Source organism: Triticum urartu, chromosome 3A (assembly GCF_056163025.1).
Source record: "Triticum urartu cultivar PI428250 chromosome 3A, HENAU_Tu73, whole genome shotgun sequence".
NCBI classification, from domain to species: Eukaryota; Viridiplantae; Streptophyta; class Magnoliopsida; order Poales; family Poaceae; genus Triticum; species Triticum urartu.
In genome coordinates, this window is record NC_141875.1 from 402,230,508 (window position 1) to 402,255,324 (window position 24,817).

The 24,817-nt window shown below is 42.9% G+C and overlaps 2 protein-coding genes and 1 long non-coding RNA gene across 5 annotated transcripts; 2 read left to right on the top strand and 1 right to left on the bottom strand.

The window, feature by feature from the left end:
* The first annotated feature begins 1,323 nt into the window (after positions 1-1,323).
* On the top strand, positions 1,324-9,276 carry LOC125544025 (acyl-protein thioesterase 1). Of its 2 annotated transcripts, XM_048707556.2 has the most exons (12): positions 1,324-1,715; positions 3,010-3,107; positions 4,099-4,303; positions 4,380-6,151; positions 6,242-6,350; positions 6,982-7,018; positions 7,220-7,289; positions 8,129-8,233; positions 8,319-8,469; positions 8,561-8,643; positions 8,756-8,849; positions 8,938-9,276. In XM_048707556.2, exons 4-12 carry the CDS (start codon positions 6,139-6,141, stop codon positions 9,023-9,025), a joined length of 750 nt encoding a protein of 249 aa, XP_048563513.1. In that variant the 5' UTR covers positions 1,324-1,715; positions 3,010-3,107; positions 4,099-4,303; positions 4,380-6,138; the 3' UTR covers positions 9,026-9,276. The 2 variants fall into 2 exon arrangements, with proteins under 2 accessions (XP_048563513.1, XP_087403337.1); XM_087547211.1 differs by lacking the exon at positions 1,324-1,715 and having other exon boundaries at positions 2,873-3,107.
* A 152-nt stretch (positions 9,277-9,428) lies between these two features.
* On the bottom strand, positions 9,429-11,008 carry LOC147979853 (protein tesmin/TSO1-like CXC 3). Its single transcript, XM_087547213.1, has 5 exons — positions 10,909-11,008; positions 10,568-10,832; positions 10,382-10,448; positions 10,072-10,276; positions 9,429-9,703 (listed from the first exon to the last, which is right to left on the bottom strand). The coding sequence occupies exons 1-5, from the start codon at positions 10,956-10,958 to the stop codon at positions 9,562-9,564; spliced, it is 729 nt and encodes a 242-aa protein (XP_087403339.1). The 5' UTR covers positions 10,959-11,008; the 3' UTR covers positions 9,429-9,561.
* On the top strand, positions 10,724-15,518 carry LOC125544027 (uncharacterized). Of its 2 annotated transcripts, XR_007299248.2 has the most exons (5): positions 10,731-11,493; positions 11,785-11,898; positions 12,133-12,335; positions 13,624-13,778; positions 15,373-15,518. It is a non-coding gene; the product is annotated as an uncharacterized LOC125544027 (long non-coding RNA). The 2 variants fall into 2 exon arrangements; XR_007299247.2 differs by having other exon boundaries at positions 10,724-11,493; positions 12,133-13,778.
* The last annotated feature ends 9,299 nt before the right edge of the window (positions 15,519-24,817 follow it).

Genomic DNA, 24,817 nt, shown 5'->3' on the forward strand with positions numbered 1-24,817 from the left:
AGAAGTTGGAGCCACCGGGTGACATCAACATAGCATAGGTGGTCACCCTCTGCCAGGCCATGGCTGTCGTGAGGGATGGAGGTGGATGTGGCTCGGGCTGGTGACGCAGAGAGGAAGAGAAGTGGATGTGGCTAGGGCTGGGGGGGGGGGGGTCTCTGTTTGGCTTAAATAGCCGGACTTTGGCCCTCCAGCAATGAGTCGGAGCGGCACCATGCGGTGTTTATACCCCGTGGAGGGGACACCCGTCGGACTATTGAGTTTCTAAGTGATTTCGTGTGGGACCCCAAAGTTAGTCCCCATGTTTGCTTTAAATTTGGTCTGAATATGAAAGGTGCCGGACAGCCTGAAAGTTTGAGTCCGTTTTGAGAAGCCCGAGTGGGCTGGGTTTTTTCCGGTTTGGACAAACGTTTAAGGCCGGTTTCAGTGGTATATAAGGATGCCAATTTTATCCATGGACATCTACCCGGCCCGCATGGGTAGGATATAAGCACATTTTTGTGCCCATGGGCAGTGCCCAAACCCTATCCTACTAGTCATGTGCAAGACATAGGTATAGTTTTGTGCCCATGGGTACGCCCAGACCCTACCCGATTATCTTATCAGTGGGTCACATCTGTAATAAACACTAAGCTACATAGTCTTTGTATGTACTCCCTCCGTTCGAAAATACTTGTCTTAGAAATGGTTGTATCTAGAACTAAAACAAGTCTAGATACAACTATTTCTAGGACAAGTATTTCCGAACGGAGGGAGTAATAAGCTTTGTTTCTCAACCCGTCCTCCTCCCCACAACCAATTCCTCAATCATAGAAACCTTTCGGCGGCTATTGTTTTCATCACAGAATGGACTAGCAATTACGCCACCATCCATTGACGTTGTGTTGAGCTTAGGGTGTGGGCATGGACATGTGCATGGATATTTATCTCATGAGTATGGTATGAGTACGATTTTACGTCATAAGAAACATGGGTATGAGTATGAGATTGTTGGACTCAGATCCTCTGACGTACAGCCTGCTACCGTTGCGCCACTGACGTGTGAGCCCGGGGCCACATGTCAGTGGCCGTCACGACACGTCAGAGGAGCTGTGTTCGAGATTGTTGTACCCGCAACATACCATACTCATTACCATCCAGTGGTATATAAAAAAAAGAGGAAAAAGGAACTCGGAACTCACTACGTACTAGGCAAGATCGCAGATGACACCAAGTACCGACACACGTCGGATGTCCAACAAATGGCGTTGGCGCCGTGGTGAATCTCCGAAGGGAGACGGTGAGAACCGATGCCGAGCGAGTGGAGTGGACAAGCCCATGAGTTATTGAGTGCGACGGCGCCGCTGAATTTGGCAGCGGTCGCTGCCCGTAAAAGGAAAAAGTATGCCCCCTAGCTCTAGGCCAACCGCGGCCGTAGAAGAGAGCAAATGAAATGCCCTGCCCCTGCCCCTGCCCGCCTATCCACCGGACCAGATCGGCTGCCGCGGCGGCGACGATGACGACGGCGACACGCGCGCACACATGGATTCCTGCCTAGGCAGCAGGGGCCCTCCCATTCTCAACTCGGAGATGAAAATGGAGAATATATCGGGCCGCCGCAGCTGTCTTCTCCTACGTAGTTCGTCCGTTTCACCAACAGTGCCGTCTAGCTGTTCGATGTTATTCCTCCCTGGCCCGGCTTTTTCCGCTTTCCGGCCCACGGATGGGATGCCCGCGAGGTACGTTCATCCTGCGAGCTTTGTCATTGTCGATCACCATCACAGCACACTCTGATTTCACAGCTGCTGAGGCAGGCATGCATCAACTTTTCGCCGGTGCCAATACGTGCACCGTTCGTATGCACTGGCATGTTACACCACCATGCCATCGTCCGAGTGTTTCCACAAAGAAAAAGAAGGGGAGACGGAAGAAGATTATTATGCTTGGGTCGGTTCCCATGTTCCGTAAGATTTGAGCTAGTGCGCTGCTGGTTCAGAATTCAGATTAACAGCAAATGGCCGCGGAAAGAAACACGGGAAATTCCCACGGAATCTCGTGCTGCATATCATGTTGCCTACTTTTCATTTTTTGCAAATAGCCTCACATTGCAACATGGTATGAAGTTGTAGCATATCATGTCGAAACCTTTTTCTTTTTAGGGAGAGAAGCCATACCAGAAACTCAAGAGATAAAATTCCGTCCCCCTTTGCTTTCGAATATGTCAGGAGGTAATGGAGCTGTGCACACACGCACAGCACAGTTTCTTCCATGTTAAGAAAAGCACACGATATATTTATTATTTCATACACATATCATCGTCATATTCTGTCTGGTCCCTTTTGCCAATCCAGTGCACCCAGACAAACAATTTGCTGCAACAAGAAATGAAGCTTGTAACGGCAGCTTTCTGTCTGTAGATTAAACTCGTGGAATGCTGACAACATGTGGCGCCAAAAGGGAACATAGAGTGGCTGCAGCCATGGACAGAATAATATCCCTTCTTTTTTTTTTGAAACTTTGTTACACGTACTCACGTGAAAGCTTGATTTAAAGTTAAAAGTATTATGTTTGTAGCTTTTGATCTCATATTCTATTTTCACTCCATATGCAAGTACATTTGTCAAACAACGACTTATGTTCCAGATTATTCAAGATTCGTCATAGGACAAGTTCTGCACTAAAAATTTCAATACCCTTTTCCTTCCAAAAACGCTTTCAAAAGCCTCAAAGTGTAAACATTGATTCACTAGTACGAATTTATAAAAAATAATAAACCAACAAATTTAACTAGTAAAAGACAGTACAGAACGGGCTACTCAAGAATTTCAGGTGAGATCGTGGCGATTGCAACTCACTGGAGGCTTTTGAGCATTTAGATGGCATTATTCTTTACTGGGAAAGTGGTGGCCTCAAATGTCTCTTTATTTATGCATCATTCCTTGTTGCATTTTGGTCGCTGACTTTTGTTAATTAGGACTTGATGTGGACTCAGTTCAAACAGTAATTCATTGTTCTTTACCTTGTTTAATTTAGTGGGAGGTGATCAACTAGGAGACCGTACCTAACGACATTCGCTGCTTGTGGGAAAGAAATTCAGAATTTATAAATATTCCCTGCGAGAAATATTCCAGGTAAGAAATACACCATGCTGCAGCATGAGTATGTAGTGCACTGCTATTTATTTCAAACCCACATAAACAACTAAATATCATATGTAGTACTGTGCAAAAAGTTTTGCGAAAAATCATGGATTCTAGACAGTGGTAGGGATGAAATAATTTACATCCTCCTGTTTACTTTGGCATCAGAAGCTTTACTTGAAACCTGCATGGTTCCGAATCTTATCGAAACATGTCATATGTGAAACAGTAATGTTTACTAAGAAAACTATCATGTCATAAAAAACCATATCTACATCTACTAGGTTTGTATGCACACCGGATGTTCCACACAAAGAAACTGGAAAAAGAAAATTTTGTTTCCTGTTCCTAGTAACCGATAAAATGTGTAAACTTTTGGGTAAAGACAACTGTTGATATTTCACTTGTGCAGCCTACTTTTCGGAATATATTCTTTCAAACAGAACTTTGTGGATGCTTCACGTTTTCGAAGGATGAGTATATGAAATTAGAAGAAATATGTGCTAAATAAGGAATATGCAGTCTCCAAGGCCCATGACACAACACAATCATGGCCTATAATCTCTAGCAAGGAGTAAAGATTAGGTAGTTCATAGCCATGTATCTATAACAGAACTTCGTAGCCCTTCTGCGGCTCCTATTCTCTTGGGCAAGGTAGGGACAAAAATCACATTTAGCCCACATATTTTAGCCTGAGCTGTCCCCCCATATAGTTAACCTCAGTGGATAGAAAAATGCAGCGCTAGTGCATATGATTCCTTCTGTATGTAGTGCACTGACACAAGAGGCAAAATTAGGTGAAAATCCTCTGCATTATGCTGCTATCACAAACCCTTGGCGGTTTGTTTAGATTTGACTTAGGCCTTTGTTTAATCCCTTATAAATTTGGATCGTCGAGAGGGGATCAAAGCCTACCACTATTCTGAATTCTGAAAGCTACCCTGCGCCATTTGTAAAAGTGGCATCCCTTTCTTGCTAGCAGAACCCGACAATAGCAGAGTTTGTTACGTAAAGCTGACCTCAAAGGGGGGAAAATGACGCTGCTGAGGAATATTCCGGCCGATCGGTGGTGTAAATGTGATGAGATTTTATAACGGAGATGTAATTACCACGGAGGAAAAGCAGCAAAAGTTCAAAAATTCTTGGACACGGATTCTTGTAGTTCCTCTCAATGCACAATTTTACAGGTACCTGTTACTGTCAGTTATATCACTGACCTGTACTGCATGCTTGTGTTGAGCTGTTCTTTTTGCTGTACTGCAGAATCAATACCTTCACTGTCCATACCTCAAAGATATTTCTGGAATCTTCCTTGCTGCAGTCTGCAGAATTCTACACTGTATCTGCCAAGCAAATGAGGCAGTACCACTTGCCATATCTGAACCTCTTGAGCTTCAGTTCCGCGTCTAATTGCGCCTTAATTTTTTTACTGAAAATAATGATAATTCATGTGCCACCGTGCATTTACAATAGTAGGAAAATGCCTGCTGCAAAAAAAAAAAGCTGCTGTGTGTTTCATTTTTGTGCTAAATTTAGTATTTTCTCCAGAAGCCTCTTTATGCTTATCACCTGTCATTATGATCTCTAGAGTTTCAGTTCCGTGCTGAATGGCGCCTGAAATTCTAGTGAAAATACTTTATTTTCAGAGTTTCGGTCCAGTGCTGAACTGCGTTGTGAATTCTACTCTGCATACTTTATTTCTTGAGTTCAAACTGCGCTTTAAACTGAAAATACTGATATTTACTCTGTGACTGTTTTTCTTCCGGTACAGTGTTGAATAGCACCTTAGATTCTACTAAAAAGGCTGACTTTTTAGTTTCAGTTCCGTGTCCTAAATTGTACTGAAAATACTGATATATTTTTAACTCAGCTTTAAACACTAGTGAAAATACCAATAGTTCTCTGATAGAGAAAAGAAAAGAAAATACCAATAGTTTCCGTGTCGCCGTGCAATAATAATAGTACCAATAGTTGCGTTGGTGCTTTTGGTCGCAGTTTTATAATGATAATGCAAGAAACGACTAGCCTGTCGTGCAAGAATAGGTGCCAAATGTTTAGCCTTTTCCTGCAAAATATGGGGGTTTCTCTCAGAAGAATCTTGCTTTAGCACTGAGAGTGTGAGACATTAATCGCCTTTAGTTTTCGTGTATTTTCTTGGGGGAAAGAAAAGAAAGAAGTGTTTATGCTTATTCCTCGTTATTTGCACTGATGTTATACATATATAATCTCTGTGGAGTTGTGATGCCAAACCAGTGGACATTACAACGCCTTGTCAAGATAAAAAAAATTTGGTTAGGAATTGGCAAAAAGGGTCCTAAGTATTGTTTCTATATATACCTGGGTTCCCTCTCCACTGCCAAGAAAATATATTCTGCTGTAACCTGGGCCATAGGGATTACTATTACGTACGCCCATGTTTGTATATTTTGGAGCAGTAGAAAAACTGCAACAGGAAGTTAGGGCTCCTTTGATTCAAAGGATTTTCATACTCCTAGGAATTTTGGAGGATTAGAATCCTTATGAGTCAAAACATCTTTGAAAGAATTCTTATTTTTCCTATGATGCAATCAAACGGCCAGGGAGTTTCCCCTTTTCGAAAAAAAAACAAATCCTGTAGGATTGAGATCCTATGTTTTTTTCTTTCTATTCCCGTGTTTTCAGAATCCTGCGAACGAAAGAGGCGATTTCATTTGGGTGGCTCTGGAGCCGAGCGCCGTGCGTTTGGCGCTGAGCGAGAGGAAAGAGGAGCGCGTGGAGCTGACTCGCCCGTGCGTCATGTGGCGGGCCCAACGAATTGGAAGCCGACGGCAAGCGGGCGTTGGGTTGCCGTCCACGCGTCGGCCATCCGGGGCGGGGCTCTCTATAAATACCTCTGCATGCCTCCTTCAGTTAGCATCCGGGCAAGAATTAGCGCGCGCGCTCTCTCTTTTCTCTCTCTCACACACACCACCAGCAGAGCAGCTTATATCTGATTGATTGATCGATCCATCACCGTGCGTGCGTGCGTACGTACGTGACCACCATGAGCTCCTCCGGTACGTACTGTACGTCACTTGTCTTGCTGTGCTTCTTCCACGGTGACTCGGTTTTCAGTAAGATGGACCGGCCTTGTTGATGGTTTGCAGGCGCCCGCGGTGTCCGTCGAGAGTACGGCCGGACCTATGTGGTGAGGCCCAAGGGGAGGCACCTGGCCACCATTGTCTGGCTCCACGGCATAGGCGACAACGGAAACAGGTTCCTTCCTATACTTACTGGATACATACATACATACTCCATGCGGCACCTCTCTGCTCTGCGTTGTTTGTTTTTGTCTTGGTTTTGAATTGATTTTCTTCCGAGAGGCACGAGTGGCATGTGATCTTCCAAGCTCAGCTGCAAATCAACTACTAGCTCCTGTTGTCCTCAGTAGCCAGTAGGAATATATGCTAGCTAGATACGTAGTACTACTAGAGATACAAGCACAGGCTTGAGCCACTTGTCTGAATGCATGCGACCTAGCTAGTTAGACACACGACACGACACCACGGAAGTGTGAAGGCACGTATGCATGGGTTGGGGATCGACCCATTTTGTCATATGCCACAACCAGAACCAGTACACACTGATTATTCCTTCCTCACTTCTCACTTGTCACTTAGTATTCCCCACCGCTTTTCTTTTCTGATGGAGTACTTGTACACACGCGTCATTCAGTCAGTCGAATATATGCAAGTCAAGTGCATGTTTTGCAAGAGGAACTTGAACTAAAACTTATATGTCCACACAAGTTGATGACTAGTCTGCAATACTTTTTATCTCATTCATTTTTAATAATTTATTTATGGAGACCTAATTTGTTCCTTTTCCACGATTTCGTCTTGTGCAGCTGGTCCCAGGTGCTGGGCAATCTCCCGTTGGATAATGTAAGTTGAACACCCATCTACAATCCTATTCCTAATTCCTCCTCTTCCCCTGAGCACATCAATAGTATATGTATAGCTAATTCTTGTTATCTTCGGATTAGTTAATTAATTAATGAAGCTTATCTGAACCCTCAAGCTCAGTTATCCTCTTCAGAATAACTACTGTATTTAAGTTTGACAGCCTCGTGCATCTCCGTGCAGGTCAAATGGATTTGCCCTACTGCGCCAACGCGGCCCGTAGCGGCCTTCGGTGGATTCCCATGTACTGCATGTAAGCCTCTCAGCCTAATCGATTACATCTTTATCTTTACTACTATATAGTGTATGAGTTTTGAAATTTTGAATCCCAAGCCTGAGAAGCAACTTGAGCCGTTGATGAGGGTCAATCCTATGGCTCAGAGTGAAGGGATTCGCCTCTACAGTACCGGTGTATCATCTCGCTTTGTTCCTGAAAATTCTAGGCCCTCCTGAGGCATTCACTGTAGGTCACATGGACAACAGTACTTGCAAGACCTTGTGTAGGCAGAACGATGGCTCTAGAAGCTGAAATAAGATGAGTATTTTAATGGATGCTTAGGCGATAGCGTCTGCCTGTCCCAAAGGCTTCACGAGATTTTCTAGGCTGAACTGTACATGATATGGCAGAATTAGTAGCTCATTAGAAGTAGCCTTGTGATTAGAGCAGACACTAGCTTCAAATGCATCTTTTTCTCAATCTTTTGTGCATAGTAATTAATGATGCAAAGGCCAGGGCCCAACCTTTTCTCTAAAAAAATACATAAAAAAATTCTGGGGAACAAAAAATTATCCCATTAAAGTGCATCTGAACCCCATTGTAGTACTACTGGTTAATGAAACTATCCCATTATAATAATTATCACAAGAGCTTTACACACACACAAAGAGGGCTGATTCCTTAGACTTATTTCCATCGAAACACATGAATTAAAACTTGCACGTACCAGCTTACTAGTATATATAGGATATCGCTTGGCTGCAGCTTTGCTTTTCCCCCAGTTTTTATAGGCTGTTTCTGGGACAGAAATGACCATCTTTGCATTGCATTGCATTGCATTGCATTGCATTGCATACTGAAATGAAATGAAACAGGGTTCGATGTGGAGGAGACTTCGGTTGACGGCCCCGACGACGTCCAAGGGCTGGACGCATCCGCCGCACACATAGCAAACCTGCTATCGTCCGAGCCCTCTGATGGTAATCTGATTTCTTCTACATGTACCACATTCATTTAGCGAATACAAATTAGTATGTACTAATGCTAATAGCGCATGATCTCCAGTGAGGCTTGGGATAGGCGGTTTCAGCATGGGAGCCGCCACTGCGCTCCACTCTGCCGCATGTTATGCTCATGGAAGGTTCTCAAACGGTGTTGCCTACCCTATTACCCTCAGCGCTATCATTGGGTTGAGCGGCTGGCTTCCCTGCTCCAGGTCTGACACTGATAATTATTGACGAAAAAACAGTCATGTTATTGATACAGTATATTGGTATCTGTTAAGCTCATATACGAATATTGTTCAGGACCCTGAGGACCAAGATTGAGAGCTCACAGACTGCTTTCAGGAGGGCTGCTGCCTTGCCGATAATGCTTGGCCATGGAAGAGGTTAGCATTGCTATTGTTTTGCAGTCCATGTGCTGAATTAATCTCTTCTGAATTGTAAAAATTTACTACTACTAGTACTAAAAATGGTTAATTTCCTTCTGTGTTCCTGCAGGCGACGAGGTAGTCATGTACAGGAACGGCGAGAGGTCGTCCGAGTTTCTGCGGAATTCGGGCTTTTCGTACCTGAATTTCAAAGCCTACAACGGGTACTACAGATGGACATGCACAATTTCCCACATGATCATTATTTTTCTTCTGAAATTTAGTAGTACTAACATCATGTCATTTGTGCAGACTGGGCCATCACACCATCCCTGAGGAAATGGACGATGTCTCCAAGTGGCTCAGGGCAAGGCTCGGGCTTGATCGCTCTTGCGGCTAATTAAGTGGAGAAGCTTGTGCCTTGGTGGCTGACACATGACATGAGAGAAATGTATTGACACTATAGAGGAGGAGAAGGTTGATATATATAGGTTAATCATATGAAGAGATCAGGACCGGCATGTGTTGATATATAACTCCTCACTACTGAATTTCATGTTACACTTATATTGTACTAGTAAGAGTTGTACCCCAGTTATATTGTTTGTTTTGATTGATCACACCAGTAATTTATGTCGATAGCTTCTAATATATGCTTGTGTTCTACTACTTCTGTAGCACTCCAGTGTAGACTTTTCACGTCACGTCATATCATCATCAAAACACACCAGAGAGATTCATAAAATTCTCAGGGAAAAGATTTGGAAGATACTAACCATATATGTTCTAACCTGTGGCTATTTGGAAGATAATAACATATACTGAGCAAATCTCAAGTGGTGTATGGTTTTAGGTTGATCATCAGCTTCATCAAGATCAACTTCCACCGAATTTGTTGATCTGGCTGTCAAGGTGGAGATTACAAGTGTCAGTTTTTTAGGGGCCCTGCTGTAGTAGGGAGTTTGCGTCATTGCTCAGCGATCCATCGCCCTGCTTTGCGAACCCCTCGTGTGTTTGGGGATCAACATTGTGCTGAAAGTCTGAATGATTGAAGATGATGTCTTCGAGGCCGCCGTCACTGCACAAAGGAACACATGATTAGAATGCTAACACATCCCATATATACGGTAAACTGTCACTTGCATGTTGGTCCGATGAAATAAACCAAGCCGTGGAGCAGGTGTAAATACATCACAAAGAAGACTTATCACATCAAACTGTTCATGAAAAAGTTTGCTGCGGCAAAGTCTGGTAACTTGGATCATAATTTGGCAACGATTGGGATTTTTGTTGGCAACGTTGGCCCATCTTTATTGCCCCTCCTCTTCATATTATTGCCAAAACCTACCAATTCGATTTTTTTTCTTTTGAAATTTCACCCGATTCGGCATAGCAGTAGCACAGGAGTAGATGGCATCTGACAAGGATGTTGAAAATAGAACTCACCCCAGGGCTTGATTTGGCGGACCAAGATCAACATCCATGTCACTCAATTCGCTTGGGATGTGGATATCGTCCATGCTGATACTTGCTTCTGTGGACTGAGAAGCCATGTCGTCGTTGATGTTTGCGGACGATCCATTCCAACGGGCAAGTGTTTCACCGGAGCCGCCAGATGTTCCTTCAGGACTGTCGCTATGTGGTTGAGCCGCTGGCAATTGATCATGCAAGAAGACGACTGAGCATAAAGTATAATGCTACGTACAAAATAAATGAAAGTAGAAGAGAATAGATGTGTGGCGATCGATGCACTGACCGCCTTTCACTCCGAAGGTGTTGGCGCACCCTGTGCACTGGCACTTGTCGCTGCACCCGACGCCGTGCTTCGATTCGAGACGGGCCGCAAGTCGAGCATGAGATCGAGCACCGGCAGCACATGAAGTCATGCAAGGCAAAACAAAAAAAAAAGCAGAGGAGACGTGAGTATGTAGTACGTACGTACCTTGAAGCACTCGCAGTAGAGCTTCTTGCATTCAGAATTGCGGCAGTTGCATCCCTTGACGTGCACCCCTGCCACTTGCTGCCGCTGCTGTTGCAGCCCAGGCCCATCGCCGGCGATGATCTTGGGCTTGAAAGCGTCGGGCTTCTTCTTCATGATGTACTCTGCGCGCTCATCCACCTCGTCGGAGTTGTCCTCTGTGTTGCGGCAGCCCTGGCAGGAGCACCTCTCGTCGCAGAACACCCAGGCCTCGAAGCAATGGCAGTAGCTGCATGCATGTGAATGTGGTTTCCGTGAGGAAGACCGTAGGAGCACGTCGGCGGCGTCGCCAGTGGCTTACTTACCGCTGGAGGCACTGGGTCTTCTCGCAGGTGCAGTGCGGCAAATCGTCCATGGCGGCCAAGGAAGAAGGGTCAGAGGGGACAAGACGGGGTAGGAGGCAGATCTGTTCGAGTCTGATGCACACGGAGTCTCCGAGGAACAAACACGTCCTATACAATACAAGTGCAGAGACAGAGTCTATGCAATTCTAGTCTCTTACGACGTGCTGGACTGGATATCAGGACTCTAGCTTCCTCTGCGGGCGGTGGGTCCTGTTATGTTCATTTTTTCCTTCCGTTCAAGCAAATCAACAGTCCAACAATGCAAAGGGAAGCGAACCAACATGGCGCCGGCGCGAGGAATACGGGCGGATCCGGGGGCGGCAGCGACCGATCTGGCTGCTGGTGCGGCGGTTTGTTCCGGTGGCGGCGGCGGCGTCCTGCTCATTCATAGAAAGAGAGACAGGGCGTGAGGGAGAGAGGAAGAAAGGAGAAGGAGCAGGGGGCGCATGGTCAGGGAGGCTGTCGCTAGCGGTGGCGGCTCCGGCGACCGGCCGGCGGGCTTCCCAGGCAAGGCTAAGGAGTACGCTAGCCTGAGATTCAATAGAGGTATGTTTGATTTTTAGAATTGGGCTTAACAGCCTGTTTGTTGTGCTTCATCTTCTGAATTGGAAACCATGGCGTGCCTGAATATTTTTTCTAGAACATGGTGCTTGAGTTGGTAATCATTCGTGGGTGATTTATCCCATATACTGATGGATCATCCTTTGGAGTGCATGACTTGAATGGATTTCTGAATTCCAAACAGTATGCTCTCGTGATGTTTGATTAGGGTCTTCTGTGAATCCGTACCAAAACCATGCTTGTAATTTCTTGTTCCCTCTCTCTAATCCGGGACAGACACGGTGATTCTGGTCGGAGCCGTGGCTACGTGATTCTGGCCCGCGTGCATCCATAGTCAGAGGACGCCGAGCCTTCCTCGCTGCCAGCAACATCAGCTCGTCTCGGCATGAGGTCTGCACGCTTACCTTATACCTTTCTAATGGAAACTGAACTGGGATTTTTTTGTCTACGCTGCTTCTTGCAGATAGTCCATGGTTTGTACAAATAACCACATGTAAATCTTAATTTAGTTGATATTGGAAAAGATTGTTTCTTTCGAACCTTATATGTGGAGCAACTAGAAATAGTACCTATGTGTTTTTTCCTGGCTCCCACATCAGACCAGTGCTCTAATGTTTGTTCCAGGTTGAGCATGGCAATAATGTACAGTTTGAACTTCGTGCTGGCAGAACTTTTTCGTCTTGAAGCATTCTGTGAATTACACCATGAATAGCAAGAACATCAGGCCATTTGAGAGAAGGGGTGTCCTGGAGTTCTCCCTAAATCTTACTGCATTCTTAGTGATAATGAGGAATTATTATTCACTTGAGAAAATAAAGATTAAAACGGTGAGGCTCTCAAAAGTGAAATGACTTTCTGAGCTGGACATACCCTTTTTTTGAGCTAGATATTGACTTTCTGAGTAGCACAATATAGGTCCTATCTGAAGCCTTTTACGTGCCTGTTATAATGATCTTTTTATTTTCCTTTGCATATTAACTAGAGAATATTATTGTCTGCTATAACTGCTGAAAGATGTCATATTCCTTTGTTATAATGCTGTTTGCAGTAGGAGGTGTACGCCTCTCATTCAAAGAAGAGGCTCAACAATCTTTTGGATGGACTTATGATTACCACATATATGATCTTATGAAGCAGGAGTTGAGAACTACAAAATCCATCTATTCCTAGAATGGAGCTGGTTGAAGTTGGGCCTTCAATGGACCTGGTAGTTAGGTGGCACCGACGTTTAGTAAAGCCAATTTTTTATGAGGAAATGCACCAAAAAAAGTTTAGTGGAAGTGGATTAGATTGTTTGTGGTCATATGCTCTTGAGAAAATTTGCGCTTTCTTTATTTCTTCTGATTATATTTTTTTGTTTATTTCTAACTGACATTGATATGCAAAAGAAAATCCTGTGATTTTTTTTGCCCTCTCATTGACCATTTAAATTTTCAGTCATAGCTATATACAAAGAAGTATTGTACCATATAGTTTTGTCTTTTCGGAAATGTCTAAAGGCCTGTTACATGCATCATTTTCTCTTTCATATCCTTCATTTGAAACTGAAAATATGAACCATTTTGTTGATATGAACATTAGTTGCAAGGTGAATAAATAGTGGTCGACAATGTGGCTGGATGTACATGAGCATATGTTGTATCTTTGACGCCATTCATTTTGAATCATTAGAATAATAAAAGAGGTTTGTTTGTATAATTATTTTCCAGGTTTCTAAACACATTTATTTATCTCTTTTGTATCCATTGCAACACATATGTTTCCCTAAATAAAATGACTGTACAATTGTGTGAACTGAGTGGCTGGTCGTTACTGTAGATTAAATTTCTCACATTAAGAATCTTTGCCTGACGCTACAAAAAATATATATGTTTTGTAGCAGGATTAGTGATCAAATATATCCTTTTTGTTGTAAATATTTTAGTCTGCTACTTTGTTCATTAATTTTTCTGGGCATTTTTGCTTAAGTTTTATTTCAAAGCAAAATCATATCGAGCTATCTACAAGTTAGAATTGTCCAAAACAGTTTCTGTAACATTGTATATCATGTGTTTTCTCTTTTATTCATAACATAATATGCAGTCACACAATTTATATCTTGGTTGTGAATTCCAGAGGGGAAGGTAGCCTTCCAGGCAGTTAGAGCTTCGTCACTTGGAAGGTAGACAAGCAATGCAAGCCAACAAAGAATTAGGGAAGCACCGAGTTCGCCGGACGTAGCAGAACGTTTGTCGAGCCATCCAATATCGCCAACGGTGGCTACACCAGAGGTATGTGATGCCTCGACCACCCTCAAAAACAGCCTTGCTATTCCCCCTTCCCTTTCTTCTTGAGATTGGTTGTAGCTAACTGAGTGCCCTCAGTCGGTCCCTCAAGCTTTTGTGTATTCAGAGATTTATTTAGAGATGGTAACTGAGCACTAGGTTGTTATCTGCGTTGTTTGATTTTTTTTCCATGCACTGTGGCTGGACATGATGTTGGCAAATACACAAGACATCATGGGCTGAGACAATACAATAGAAATCATGTCGAGGCCGGAAAATTTGCTGAACTTGTGGTGCCTGTGTTCCTTCTCACAGTAGTTGTTTTATGTGGTGAAAGTTTTAGAGGCCAAAGAACAGTTATGTTGTTCCATGCTTTTCAGTCCAAGCAGATTTATGTTTTGCAAGAATTAGTGTACTTACATGCAGAACCAGTTTTTCGTAGATAATTGCTTACAAGTTTTATGTGGTTAATATTTCGGCAGAGTTTACAAACAAGAGTGAAACCTATAATGATGAGTGACGATTATGGTATGATTACTGGATCAATAATTCATAGCAAGGAAGCTATTTTACCGAAAAAAGTAAATCCAGTATTAAATTTAGTAAATTGTTGGGTAGATCAGATTAGATGCGGCTTAAACCTTCGCCACTCCCTGCCATTTAGTACTGGCTGGAGTCTGTTTGAGCTGACCAATGTGGAGCAGAGTCGCAATGGAGATACCCAGTCTCACATGCTTTATTCTACTTCTTGTAGTATAACAGAGCTTGGTTGTAGCTAACTGTGCCCTCAGTCAGTCCCTCAAGATTTTGTGTATTTAGAAATTTATTTAGAGATGGTAAAATAAAGATCTTGATGTATTGACGGTTTGCGGTAGTGGGGCTGTTCTGTTACAGTTCAGGATACTCAAATTCCTCCTGCTCGTATCATCGTCTCCCTGTAATGTGATGTAGCACAGTACTATGCACTTCAGCACTAAGCCCAGAACCTAGCTAGCTTACTTGAGGGTCGGCTCTGGATTTTGACGATTGTGTTTGTGTATAATTTGTGAGGGGCTGTAGAGAGTCAATTAACAAGTCAATTAATACAAACCTGTTTTTCTCTACGGTCCTCTGAACATACTCGCTATAAGAACTTATATTTCAATATTTGAGCACTGAAAAAATTGTCAAATTGACTGACTGCCTTGTGAGAAAGTAGCAAGAATGAACTCAGGAAATTCTGCAAACGATATCAGCATTGGTTTGTGTAGAACTGTGGATGTTTCTCTTGCAAGTCTAGGTTTTAGACTAAAAATTCCTGCAGTTGTTTGGGTAATGTTTTTTTGTTAGGAATTAGGAGAATTGTTATGTAGTAAAATTACCAAAATTCTTACAAAATATTCTGCAAGTTTTGTTTGCCGCTGCTCAGTCAAGCAAAGCCAACTGCTCGCCACTATGTGCGGTTCTCTTGCCATTTCATGGGGTGCAACCGCAAGTGGCACACAAGACTGTAGTTGTGGTGTTCTAAAATTGACTGATGTTGATGTTTCTTTTAAAGATTGTGGTATTTACCAATTTGGTCCCCGGGTTATGTACTCATTTCCTTTTCTATTCTTTGTAGATAATTTGCTTCAGTTCATCGAACTACCTGCTGAAACATGTGTATTGTTTCTCAATATATTGGGCATCAATCCACCTCTCATGAGATCTCTGAATTTTCGACACATATTGTATTGTATTTGCTGAATTATTTCCTCCAGATAACTATGCTTGGATTCACAAATGCGTGCAATGCTTTCAAGTAGAGGTAGTTCAATACTTAAGTTGTGCTATTCCACTTTCAAGTTTTTGGTCCTAGAAGTGTAATACTTGGTAGGTTAGCTGCAAAAGCGGAATGTATATGGCCTGAATTTATATTTCAGAGTGTACAATCTGATTCAGAGTATTTTGACCCCTTGCGTTCTAAAACGTTTTGTTGTATCGTTCTGTCCTGAAAGAATAGAAGCAATTCTTCTATGTGAGAGAATATAAACGTTATTCGCAAACAACATGCAACGTCATTAAGTTTCCTATTACCAATTTAAACACGATCAGTAATAGCACAACTAAAGTTTGTGAACATATCATTATAAAATGGTCGGTTGGATTGAATTTTGTATGGATTCTACAAGGGCCATTTCTATGGAATTACAAATTAGCTTTACATTTTTATGGATGGGTTCATCGTCTTTGGATTTCCCACGTTCGGATGTGTTTGTGATCAAGTGGACATCATGACCACCATCAGTAGGGTGGGAAGGAGGCTGTGTGATATTTTTTCTTTTCCCGTTGCAACGCACGGGCATTTTTGCTAGTATGGCTAAAGGGACAGTGGTATTTTCAGCTCACCAGGATTCAAGTCCTGGTGCTCGCATTATTACTTGATTTATTTCAGGATTTCTGGTGATGCTTACTAGCACAAATGCCCGTTGAGGACATGGGTTATGATATGGAGTAAATTGATTTGATCAGACATATTTCGCGTGTGGGATTATTTATTTATTTTTCTTTTTTTACCATGAAAAACAGTGAGAGAGTCTGTCACTGTGATTTTCTATTAAATGAAGTGAACACTGTACAGATTACAAATTACAACATGGTTAGTCACAGTATGACTAAGGCACAAATGCCCGTTGAGGACATGGGTTATGATCTGGAGTAAATTGATTTGATCAGACATATTTCGCGTGTGGGATTATTTATTTATTTTTTCTTTTTTTTACCATGAAAAACAGTGAGAGTCTGTCACTGTGATTTTCTATTAAATGAAGTAAACACCGTATAGATTACAAATTACAACATGGTTAGTCACAGTATGACTAAGGCAGGAGGGGGGGGGGGGGTGTTATTAGAGAGAGGTTACAAAACTATCTAGGAAATCTTTATTTTTCTCGAGGAGCGAAAAGTCTGCAATAGATCTTTTTCTCCAGGATGTGAAACTAGGCTAAATTCCTGTGAAGTGTTTATCATTCCTCTCTTTCCAAATGCTCCAAGAGGCTGTGAAGAATATCTCCATGAAAAGTGGTCGGTTCCATGCTATCTTTGCATGTGCAATCCAATCCAGCCTTGTCCCCTGGGAAGGCCATGAGATGCCAAGGTAGCTCCAGCATTGTACACTAAAATCACAGGTGAAGATCATGTGTTCTAGGGTCTCCTCTCTTTTGGAGGTGCACAGGAAGCATCCAGGGTCATCATCAATGTTGTAGTGCCTTCTATTCGGCATGTTTTTTGTGTTTAGCCGGTCTGACAGGAGTAACCCGCAGAAAGCCTTAATTTTCATCGTGCATTTTGATTTCCACAACCACAAGTATGCTGGATGCATTTGGGCGTCTCTGAAGTAGTGGGCATAGTATTTTCTAGATGTGTAGTCTCCCTTCCCTCAAATGCAAACCCATTTGTCATGCACTGTTGGTTGGAGGTTCAGTTCAACAAGTGCAGTATCAGTTTTTTTGAAGATGCAAGAGAGTTTCACTTGTCTCCTTGTTCAGTCTTTTTTGTCCACACACAACCGTCTACGGATTTTGTCCAGAAGTTCAATGATGTTTTGAGGGATTTTAAGAGTGCATAGGGCAAAAATTGTGAGGGAGGTAATGACTGAATTGAGGAGTGATAGTTTGCCACCGTAAGATACCATTGTCCAAGTGGCCGATAGTCTCCTTTCAACACTGCAAACGAGGGGCATGAGGTCTTGCACTGAGGGGTGTGTGGTTCCCAGGGGGAGGCAAAGGTATGTAAATGGCATTGAGCCCAGAACACATCCAAAGATGTCAGCCATGCAGGAGCTGGTCTCTCCATCATAGTTTATGGGTATGAGCGTGGATTTATGGAAGTTAATCTTCATACCAATGGATGTGGCATAGTCTGCCAGGATGTTCTTGATCGTGTTGGCTTGATCGGCTTCTGCTGGTAGGAAGATGATCATGTCATCTGCGTATTGGATAACCGGGTAGTCATCTTGCCCCTCTATAGCAAAAGGTAGACTGATTTGACCCATGCAAAAAGCACTGTTAACAGTGGCTTGAAGTAGATCAGCCGCAAGCACAAAGATTAAGGGGGACAATGGATCACCTTGGCGCACCCCCTTTTTGTAGTGGAATTGTCTCCTCGGAACACCATTGAGGAGAACCGATGATTTTCCAGAGGAGAAGATGCATTGGATCCACTTGAGCCAGCGATCATCAAAGCCCATGTTCTTCCTAATGTTGTGCATTGCTTCATGGTCAATTGTGTCAAATGCCTTGGAAAAGTCAAGTTTAAGGTGAGCAATAGGGTTTTTCGATGTATGGCATTGGAATATATATTCATATGCCCAGGACATGCAATCTTGTATGGATCTTCCCTTGAGAAAACCATATTGGTTGTGGTGTATTATCTTGAGAACCAGTTTTTGTAGGTGGTTGGCAAGTAGTTTTGTGAGGACCTTGAGGCAACAATTCAGAAGTGTGATGGGCCTATAATCATCAACTGTGTCAGGGGAGTTTCTTTGGGATCAAAGTAATAAAGCCATCACTAATGCTCTCAAGGTTGAGGTTTCCTTCAAAGAATTGTTCATATAGTTTATAGAAATCCTCTTTGATAGCGTGCCAACATTTTTTTAAGGAAGATACCAGAAAACCCATTAGGCCCGGGAGCTCTATTAGTCGGCATTTCTTTGATCACCCTGTCAATTTCTTCATGGGTGAAGGGGTGGTCATTTCCTCTAGTCCATCTATTCATTTGATTATCCTGTTAAGGTCAAATTTCATGTCATTGTGTGATGTAGTGCCCAGCCTCTGTTTAAATGTGTGGAAGATGAGAGATTCCTTTCCAATGTGGTCTTCCACACATTCCCCAACAGGAGCAGAGAGTGAAGCAGTATGATTTTTCTTTATCTTTCCGAAGCCATGGCTTGTTTTTTTTTTTGAATTTTCATCTTCAAATTGGAACCATCTAATGGCGCACCTTTTCCTCCAGTATAGCTTTTGGTCATTGAGGAGTCCGAGTATGTGAGCTTTGAGGATATTCCTGAAGTTTGTCTCTAGTCTAGTTAGGTTTCTTTTGTTTTCCAATTCATCCAAGGCTGTGAGAGCTCTGTTTGAATTTTCAATAGCAACAGAGAGTTTGGAGATAATCTTGCTCCATATTTTAAGGTCATATCTTAGGATTCTAAATTTCCTGTAGAGGATAGTGGCAGCATTGGAAGCTTGTACTAGTTTGTTCCAAGAGTTTGTGACAGTGTTAAAAACCCTGGGTGACTAATCCAATAGGACTCAAATCGGTAGATCTTGCATTTAGGGATACTAGTTTCAATGTTGACAATACAGGGGATGTGATCAGAAACTGGTTACACCAAGGGTTTCACCATGGTGTTGGGGTAAGTGTGTGTCCAATTATTGGATGTCAGGAACCAATCTAGCTATTCGAGAAGGGGGTCAGACTGCATATTACTCCAGGTATAAGTGTGTCCTTTAATTGGGAGTTCAATCAGGTTCTGAGTTCTGATAAAATCATTGATGGTGATCATCTCAGAGATACTGCCACCAGGCTTATTGCGGTTCTCTTACTGGTACATCGAGCTGCTATACAAACGGGTTTTAACCCCTTTCCACAACGGCATTTTAAACCATCGCCAGGCGAGTGTGGGCGATAGGGGGAGGGGTCCTTCCCACATGACCCAGAAACCGTCGAGGATAGGGAGCCATGATGCATACAGTTGTCCCTATAAAACTGTTTCTGATATCTCAAATATCCCAAACGCTCCATCCTTGCTACTCGTTTGTGCTCGCATTGCCATCATAGTTGTTATTCTGTGGTGCTACGTTTACGATGCGCGACCCATCACAAACAGTTTGCGATTATAGAATGTGTACGATAAGCAGACAATCACACACATTTACTTTTCCTCGACTGTATGCGATTCGATGTAAGAGTGCATATAGTTGTCCCTATAAAACTGTATGCGAAACTTGAATATATCCCACACGATTCATCCATCATACCCATGTTGGATGAAGACCCATCGAATGTGTTCTTCTATGACCAAACGTTCGCGATGCACACAACATCATAAACAGTCCATAATTGGCAAGCGTGTGTGATAAGGTGACTTTCGCAAACATTTAATAAGAAGGAACTGTGTGCGACGCTGTTGTTAATCTCACACGTTTTTTCTTGGCTGATTATGTGTGTAGTAGAGATTGATTGCACATGTAGTGGATCCGAGAAACGTGTCTGATCTCCACGTTTATCGCAGACGTTTTGCTTTCGCAAACCGTGTGTAGTGTAATCCCTAATTTATCCCTAATTTAATCCCTGCATTTAAAAATCACAGATTTTGAATTGAAAGTAGGCAATCACGTATTTCATATCGAACCATGTTTATTACAAATATAGGTTCAAGCACGAATGCATAATTCGATGCATAGGTACATATACTGAAGAACTACAGAAGTACCAAGTAAAGAATGATGAACCACAATTGTATTAAAGACTGTAAAGAGAGAGGCAAAAGACACTCTGGTTGCTGGAGAAGGTGAAGCGGAATGCCCATATTGTGCCCAGCTCCATGCGGTAATGCACACACAACTCTAGGCCAACCCCTTGTGATGGCTGCCCACCCATCCTTCACTGTATTCATTAGGACTTCTCGATGCTCATTGTAGTCTGGATGAAATACTTTAACCTTCATTGTGTGTCCACCAATCATGTACTTTGCGAGGTAATCTTGAGTAAACTACTTTGAGAACCACTGCAAACGAAAAAGATTCAGACATTGTTATCTAACAACTCATTATGGGCGGTAAAAAGTGAAGGCTGCAGAATTTGTAGTTACCATCCTACAACTCACTATTGTGTTGGATAGAGCGTAAACAAATAATTTGCTTGCCACCGTTCGTATCTTTTTGCTAATAATCTTTATCAGTTTCCTCACTTGATGATTGTTCATGAATATCTCATTGCCCCATACGTAAAAAGGGTCGATGCGTGGATCTTTGCCAAGGGCATATGTACCTACAAGCAACAAGTCAATATTAGAAGCTAACAAGTGTCCATGTCTGGATCTATATGCACTACATTACGGAACGACATGGAAAGTACAAGCCGAGGGATGAAACTAACCTTGGCGGAAAATGCTGGCCACTCCCGTTGTTGTCCTGCATAAATAGTGGAAAGACATGATAAGTACAACAAGCTTAACATCAAACAAATATAGCCAAGGTTAACAACATCATCTCCAAATGATAGCTTGAATGAGTTGGTTTCAACATGTTGTTAAAGCGGATATAAAATGGAAGGGAATGTTACCTAGAATAGGTTTCCATCAAATATTGCAATTCAAACTGGTATTGTTGAAAATGAATAGAACGTAGCTCATGCTTAAACATCACACTAGATAAATGTGTAAAACTGAAATAAAGGGCATGTGTTAACTACACTAGACATAACTGGAACCAAATATAGCCGTTCAAACTGGTATTGATGAAATCGAGTGACACAATTTCGAATTGCACAAAATGAACATCAAGTTGTGAATGACTGAAATAAACAAGGCGTAAATGATCAGTATAAAAACCAAATGTAGTCATTGAAAACTGGACAGAGTCTCACTGCAACCAACCTAACAAGCAAATACAGATAAACAGGGCATATGCTTGAAAACTGGATAAATGCTTACTGCAACCAACCTAACAAGCAAATACAGATAAACAAGGCATCTGCTTGAAAAATGGACAAATGCTCAATGCAACCAACCGAACAACCAAATACGGATAAATAAGGCATCTGCTTGATAACTGGACAAATGCTCACTGCAACCAACCTAACAACCAAATACAGATAAACAAGGCATCTGCTTGATAACTGGACAAATGCTCACTGCAACCAACCTAACAACCAAATACAGATAAACAAGGCATCTACTCACTATAAACAACCAAATATAGCCATTCGTGAAACTGAAGTGGACAATTCATACTTAAACATCACATAGCCCTATTGAACATTACATTTTTTGCATAACTAAAATAACTAAAGATGACACAGTTAAAACACCGCATGGCAAAAACTACTACAACAAAGGATACGGGTTGGCAAGCTAAAAAAGGTAAGATTTGCTGATATGATGTTGCCTCACATGTCATGGACGAGATCCTTCCAGTTGCAAGAGCACAAACCCATGGTTCGCTCTCTGATGTCGCAGATGGGCCGTTTCACCTTGGAAGAGCCTTTGTGGGTGCCCTCCTAGTGGTCGTGGTCGATGAGATCTGACTTGGCAATTGAGGATCCCAAGCCGCCGCCGTAGAACATGTCCTCCAGAAATGACAAAATGGGCTCAATGGCGTACAAGAATCGCAATTCCTTGACCGCGTGGCGGAGGAGATTAGCGGCAGGGCCGTCGAAGAGATCGATGATGGTTGAACCAGAGGGGTTGGGGATGGACCACTTAACCTATGATATGGCCCGCGAAGCCATCGTTGTCTACGCTAGCCCGCTGATGTGAAGCCTTCGGCATGGCAACATAGGCAACGTCCTCGCTGGCTTCCGCGGTGAGGTGTTGCTTCAAGATTGACATGTTAGGACGAATGGCGGCCACCTCCCCAACATACGCCGGAGAGGCCATGATAAACCTCTTTTTGGCCGAACGCTCGTCGGGCTCCCCGGGATACGTGGTCGGGCTTAGGCTGTGACTCTCTGGAGCGGGGGATGTGGATCTGGTGGGGAGGGACATGATACGTCTCCAACGTATCTATAAATTTTAATTGTCCCATACTGTTATATTATCATTCTTGGAGATTTTACAATCATTTTATAGCAACTTTATATCATTTTTTAGGACTAACCTATTGACATAGTGCCCAGTGCCAGTTCTTGTTTTTTGCTTGTTTTGTACTTCGCAGAAAATAAATATCAAACAGAGTCCAAACGCAGCGAAACTTTTTGGAGAATTTTTCTAGACCAGAAGACACAAGATGGGCCAAAGAAGTACCGGAGGGGTGCCCCGAGGGGGGCACAACCCACCTGGGCGCGCCTGGGGGCCCAGGCACGCCCTGGTGAGTTTTGCCCACCTTGGTGGCCTCCCGCACCGCCTCTTTGCTCTATAAATACCCCAATATTCTAGAAATCCTAGGGGAGTCGATGAAAATCAATTCCAGTCGCCGCAAGTTCCAGAACCACCAGATCCAATCTAGACACCATCACGGAGGGGTTCATCATCCTCATTAGTGCCTCTCCGATGATGCGTGAGTAGTTCATTGTAGACCTACGGGTCCGTAGTTAGTAGCTAGATGGCTTCCTCTCTCTCTTTTGATTCTCAATACAATGGTCTCTTGGAGATCTATTTGATGTAACTCTTTTTTGCGGTGTGTTTGCTGGGATCCGATGAATTTTGAGTTTATGCTCAGATCTATGTTTTTATCCACGAAAGTTATTTGAGTCTTTTGATCTCTTATATGCATGATTACTTATAGCTTCGTATTTCTTCTTTGAATCTTTGGTTTAGTTAGGCCAACTAGATCGATTTTTCTTGCCATGGGAAGAGGTGCTTTGTGATGGGTTCGATCTTATGGTGCTTGTTCACAGTGACAGAAGGGGAACCGACATGTATGTATCGCTGCTATTAAGGATAACAAGATGGGGTCTATTTCTACATAAATAGATCTTGTCTACATCATGTCATCCTTCTTATTGCATTACTCTGTTTCTCCGTGAACTTAATACACTAGATGCATGCCGGATAGCGGTCGATGTGTGGAGTAATAGCAGTAGATGCAGGCAGGAGTCGGTCTACTAATCTTGGACGTGATGCCTATATAATGATCATTGCCTGGATATCGTCATGATTATTTGAAGTTCTATAAATTGTCCAACAGTAATTTGTTTACCCATCGTATGCTATTTTTCTCAAGAGAAGCCACTAGTGAAATCTACGGCCCCCAGGTCTCTTCTTTATCAGATTTGCCTTCGAGATCTATTTTTATTCGCTTTTATTTTCAGATCTATATTTCCAAAAACCCAAAAATACCTTGCTGCACTTTATTTTATTTTGCTTTTATTCGTGATCTATTTATCCAATCTATCATATTTTATCCTGTCAACTCGACAATTTCTGGCACCGTTACCCGAAAGGGATTGACAACCCCTGTGACGCCCCTGATTTGACCGTACACTAATCATACACGCAAACGTGTACGATCAAGATCAGGGACTCACGGGAAGATATCACAACACAACTCTACAAATAAAATAAGTCATACAAGCATCATATTACAAGCCAGGGGCCTCGAGGGCTCGAATACAAGAGCTCGATCATAGACAAGTCAGCGGAAGCAACAATATCCGAGTACAGACATAAGTTAAACAAGATTGCCTTAAGAAGGCTAGCACAAACTGGGATACAGATCGAAAGAGGCGCAGGCCTCCTGCCTAGGATCCTCCTAAATTATTCCTGGTCGTCGTCAGCGGGCTGCACGTAGTAGTAGGCACCTCCCGAGTAGTAGTTGTCGTCGTCGACGGTGGCGTTTGGCTCCTGGACTCCAACGTTTGGTCACAACAATCGGGTATAGAAAGGGGAAAAAGAGGGAGCAAAGCAACCGTGAGTACTCATCCAAAGTACTCGCAAGCAAGGAGCTACACTACATATGTATGCATTCGTATCAAATGGAATAAGGGTATCATATGTGGACTGAACTGCAGAATGCCGGAATAAGAGGGGGATAGCTAGTCCTTTCGAAGACTACGCTTCTGGTAACCTCCATCTTGCAGCAGGAGAAGAGAGTAGATGGTAAGTTCACCAAGTAGCATCGTGTAGCATAATCCTAACCGATGATCCTCCCCTCGTCGCCCTGTGAGAGAGCGATCACCGGTTGTATCTGGCACTTGGAAGGGTGTATTTTATTAAGTATCCGGTTCTAGTTGTCATAAGGTCAAGGTACAACTCCAAGTCGTCCTGTTACCAAAGATCACGGCTATTCGAATAGATTAACTTCCCTGCAGGGGTGCACCACATTTCCCAACACGCTCGATCCCCTTTGTCCGGACACACTTTTCTA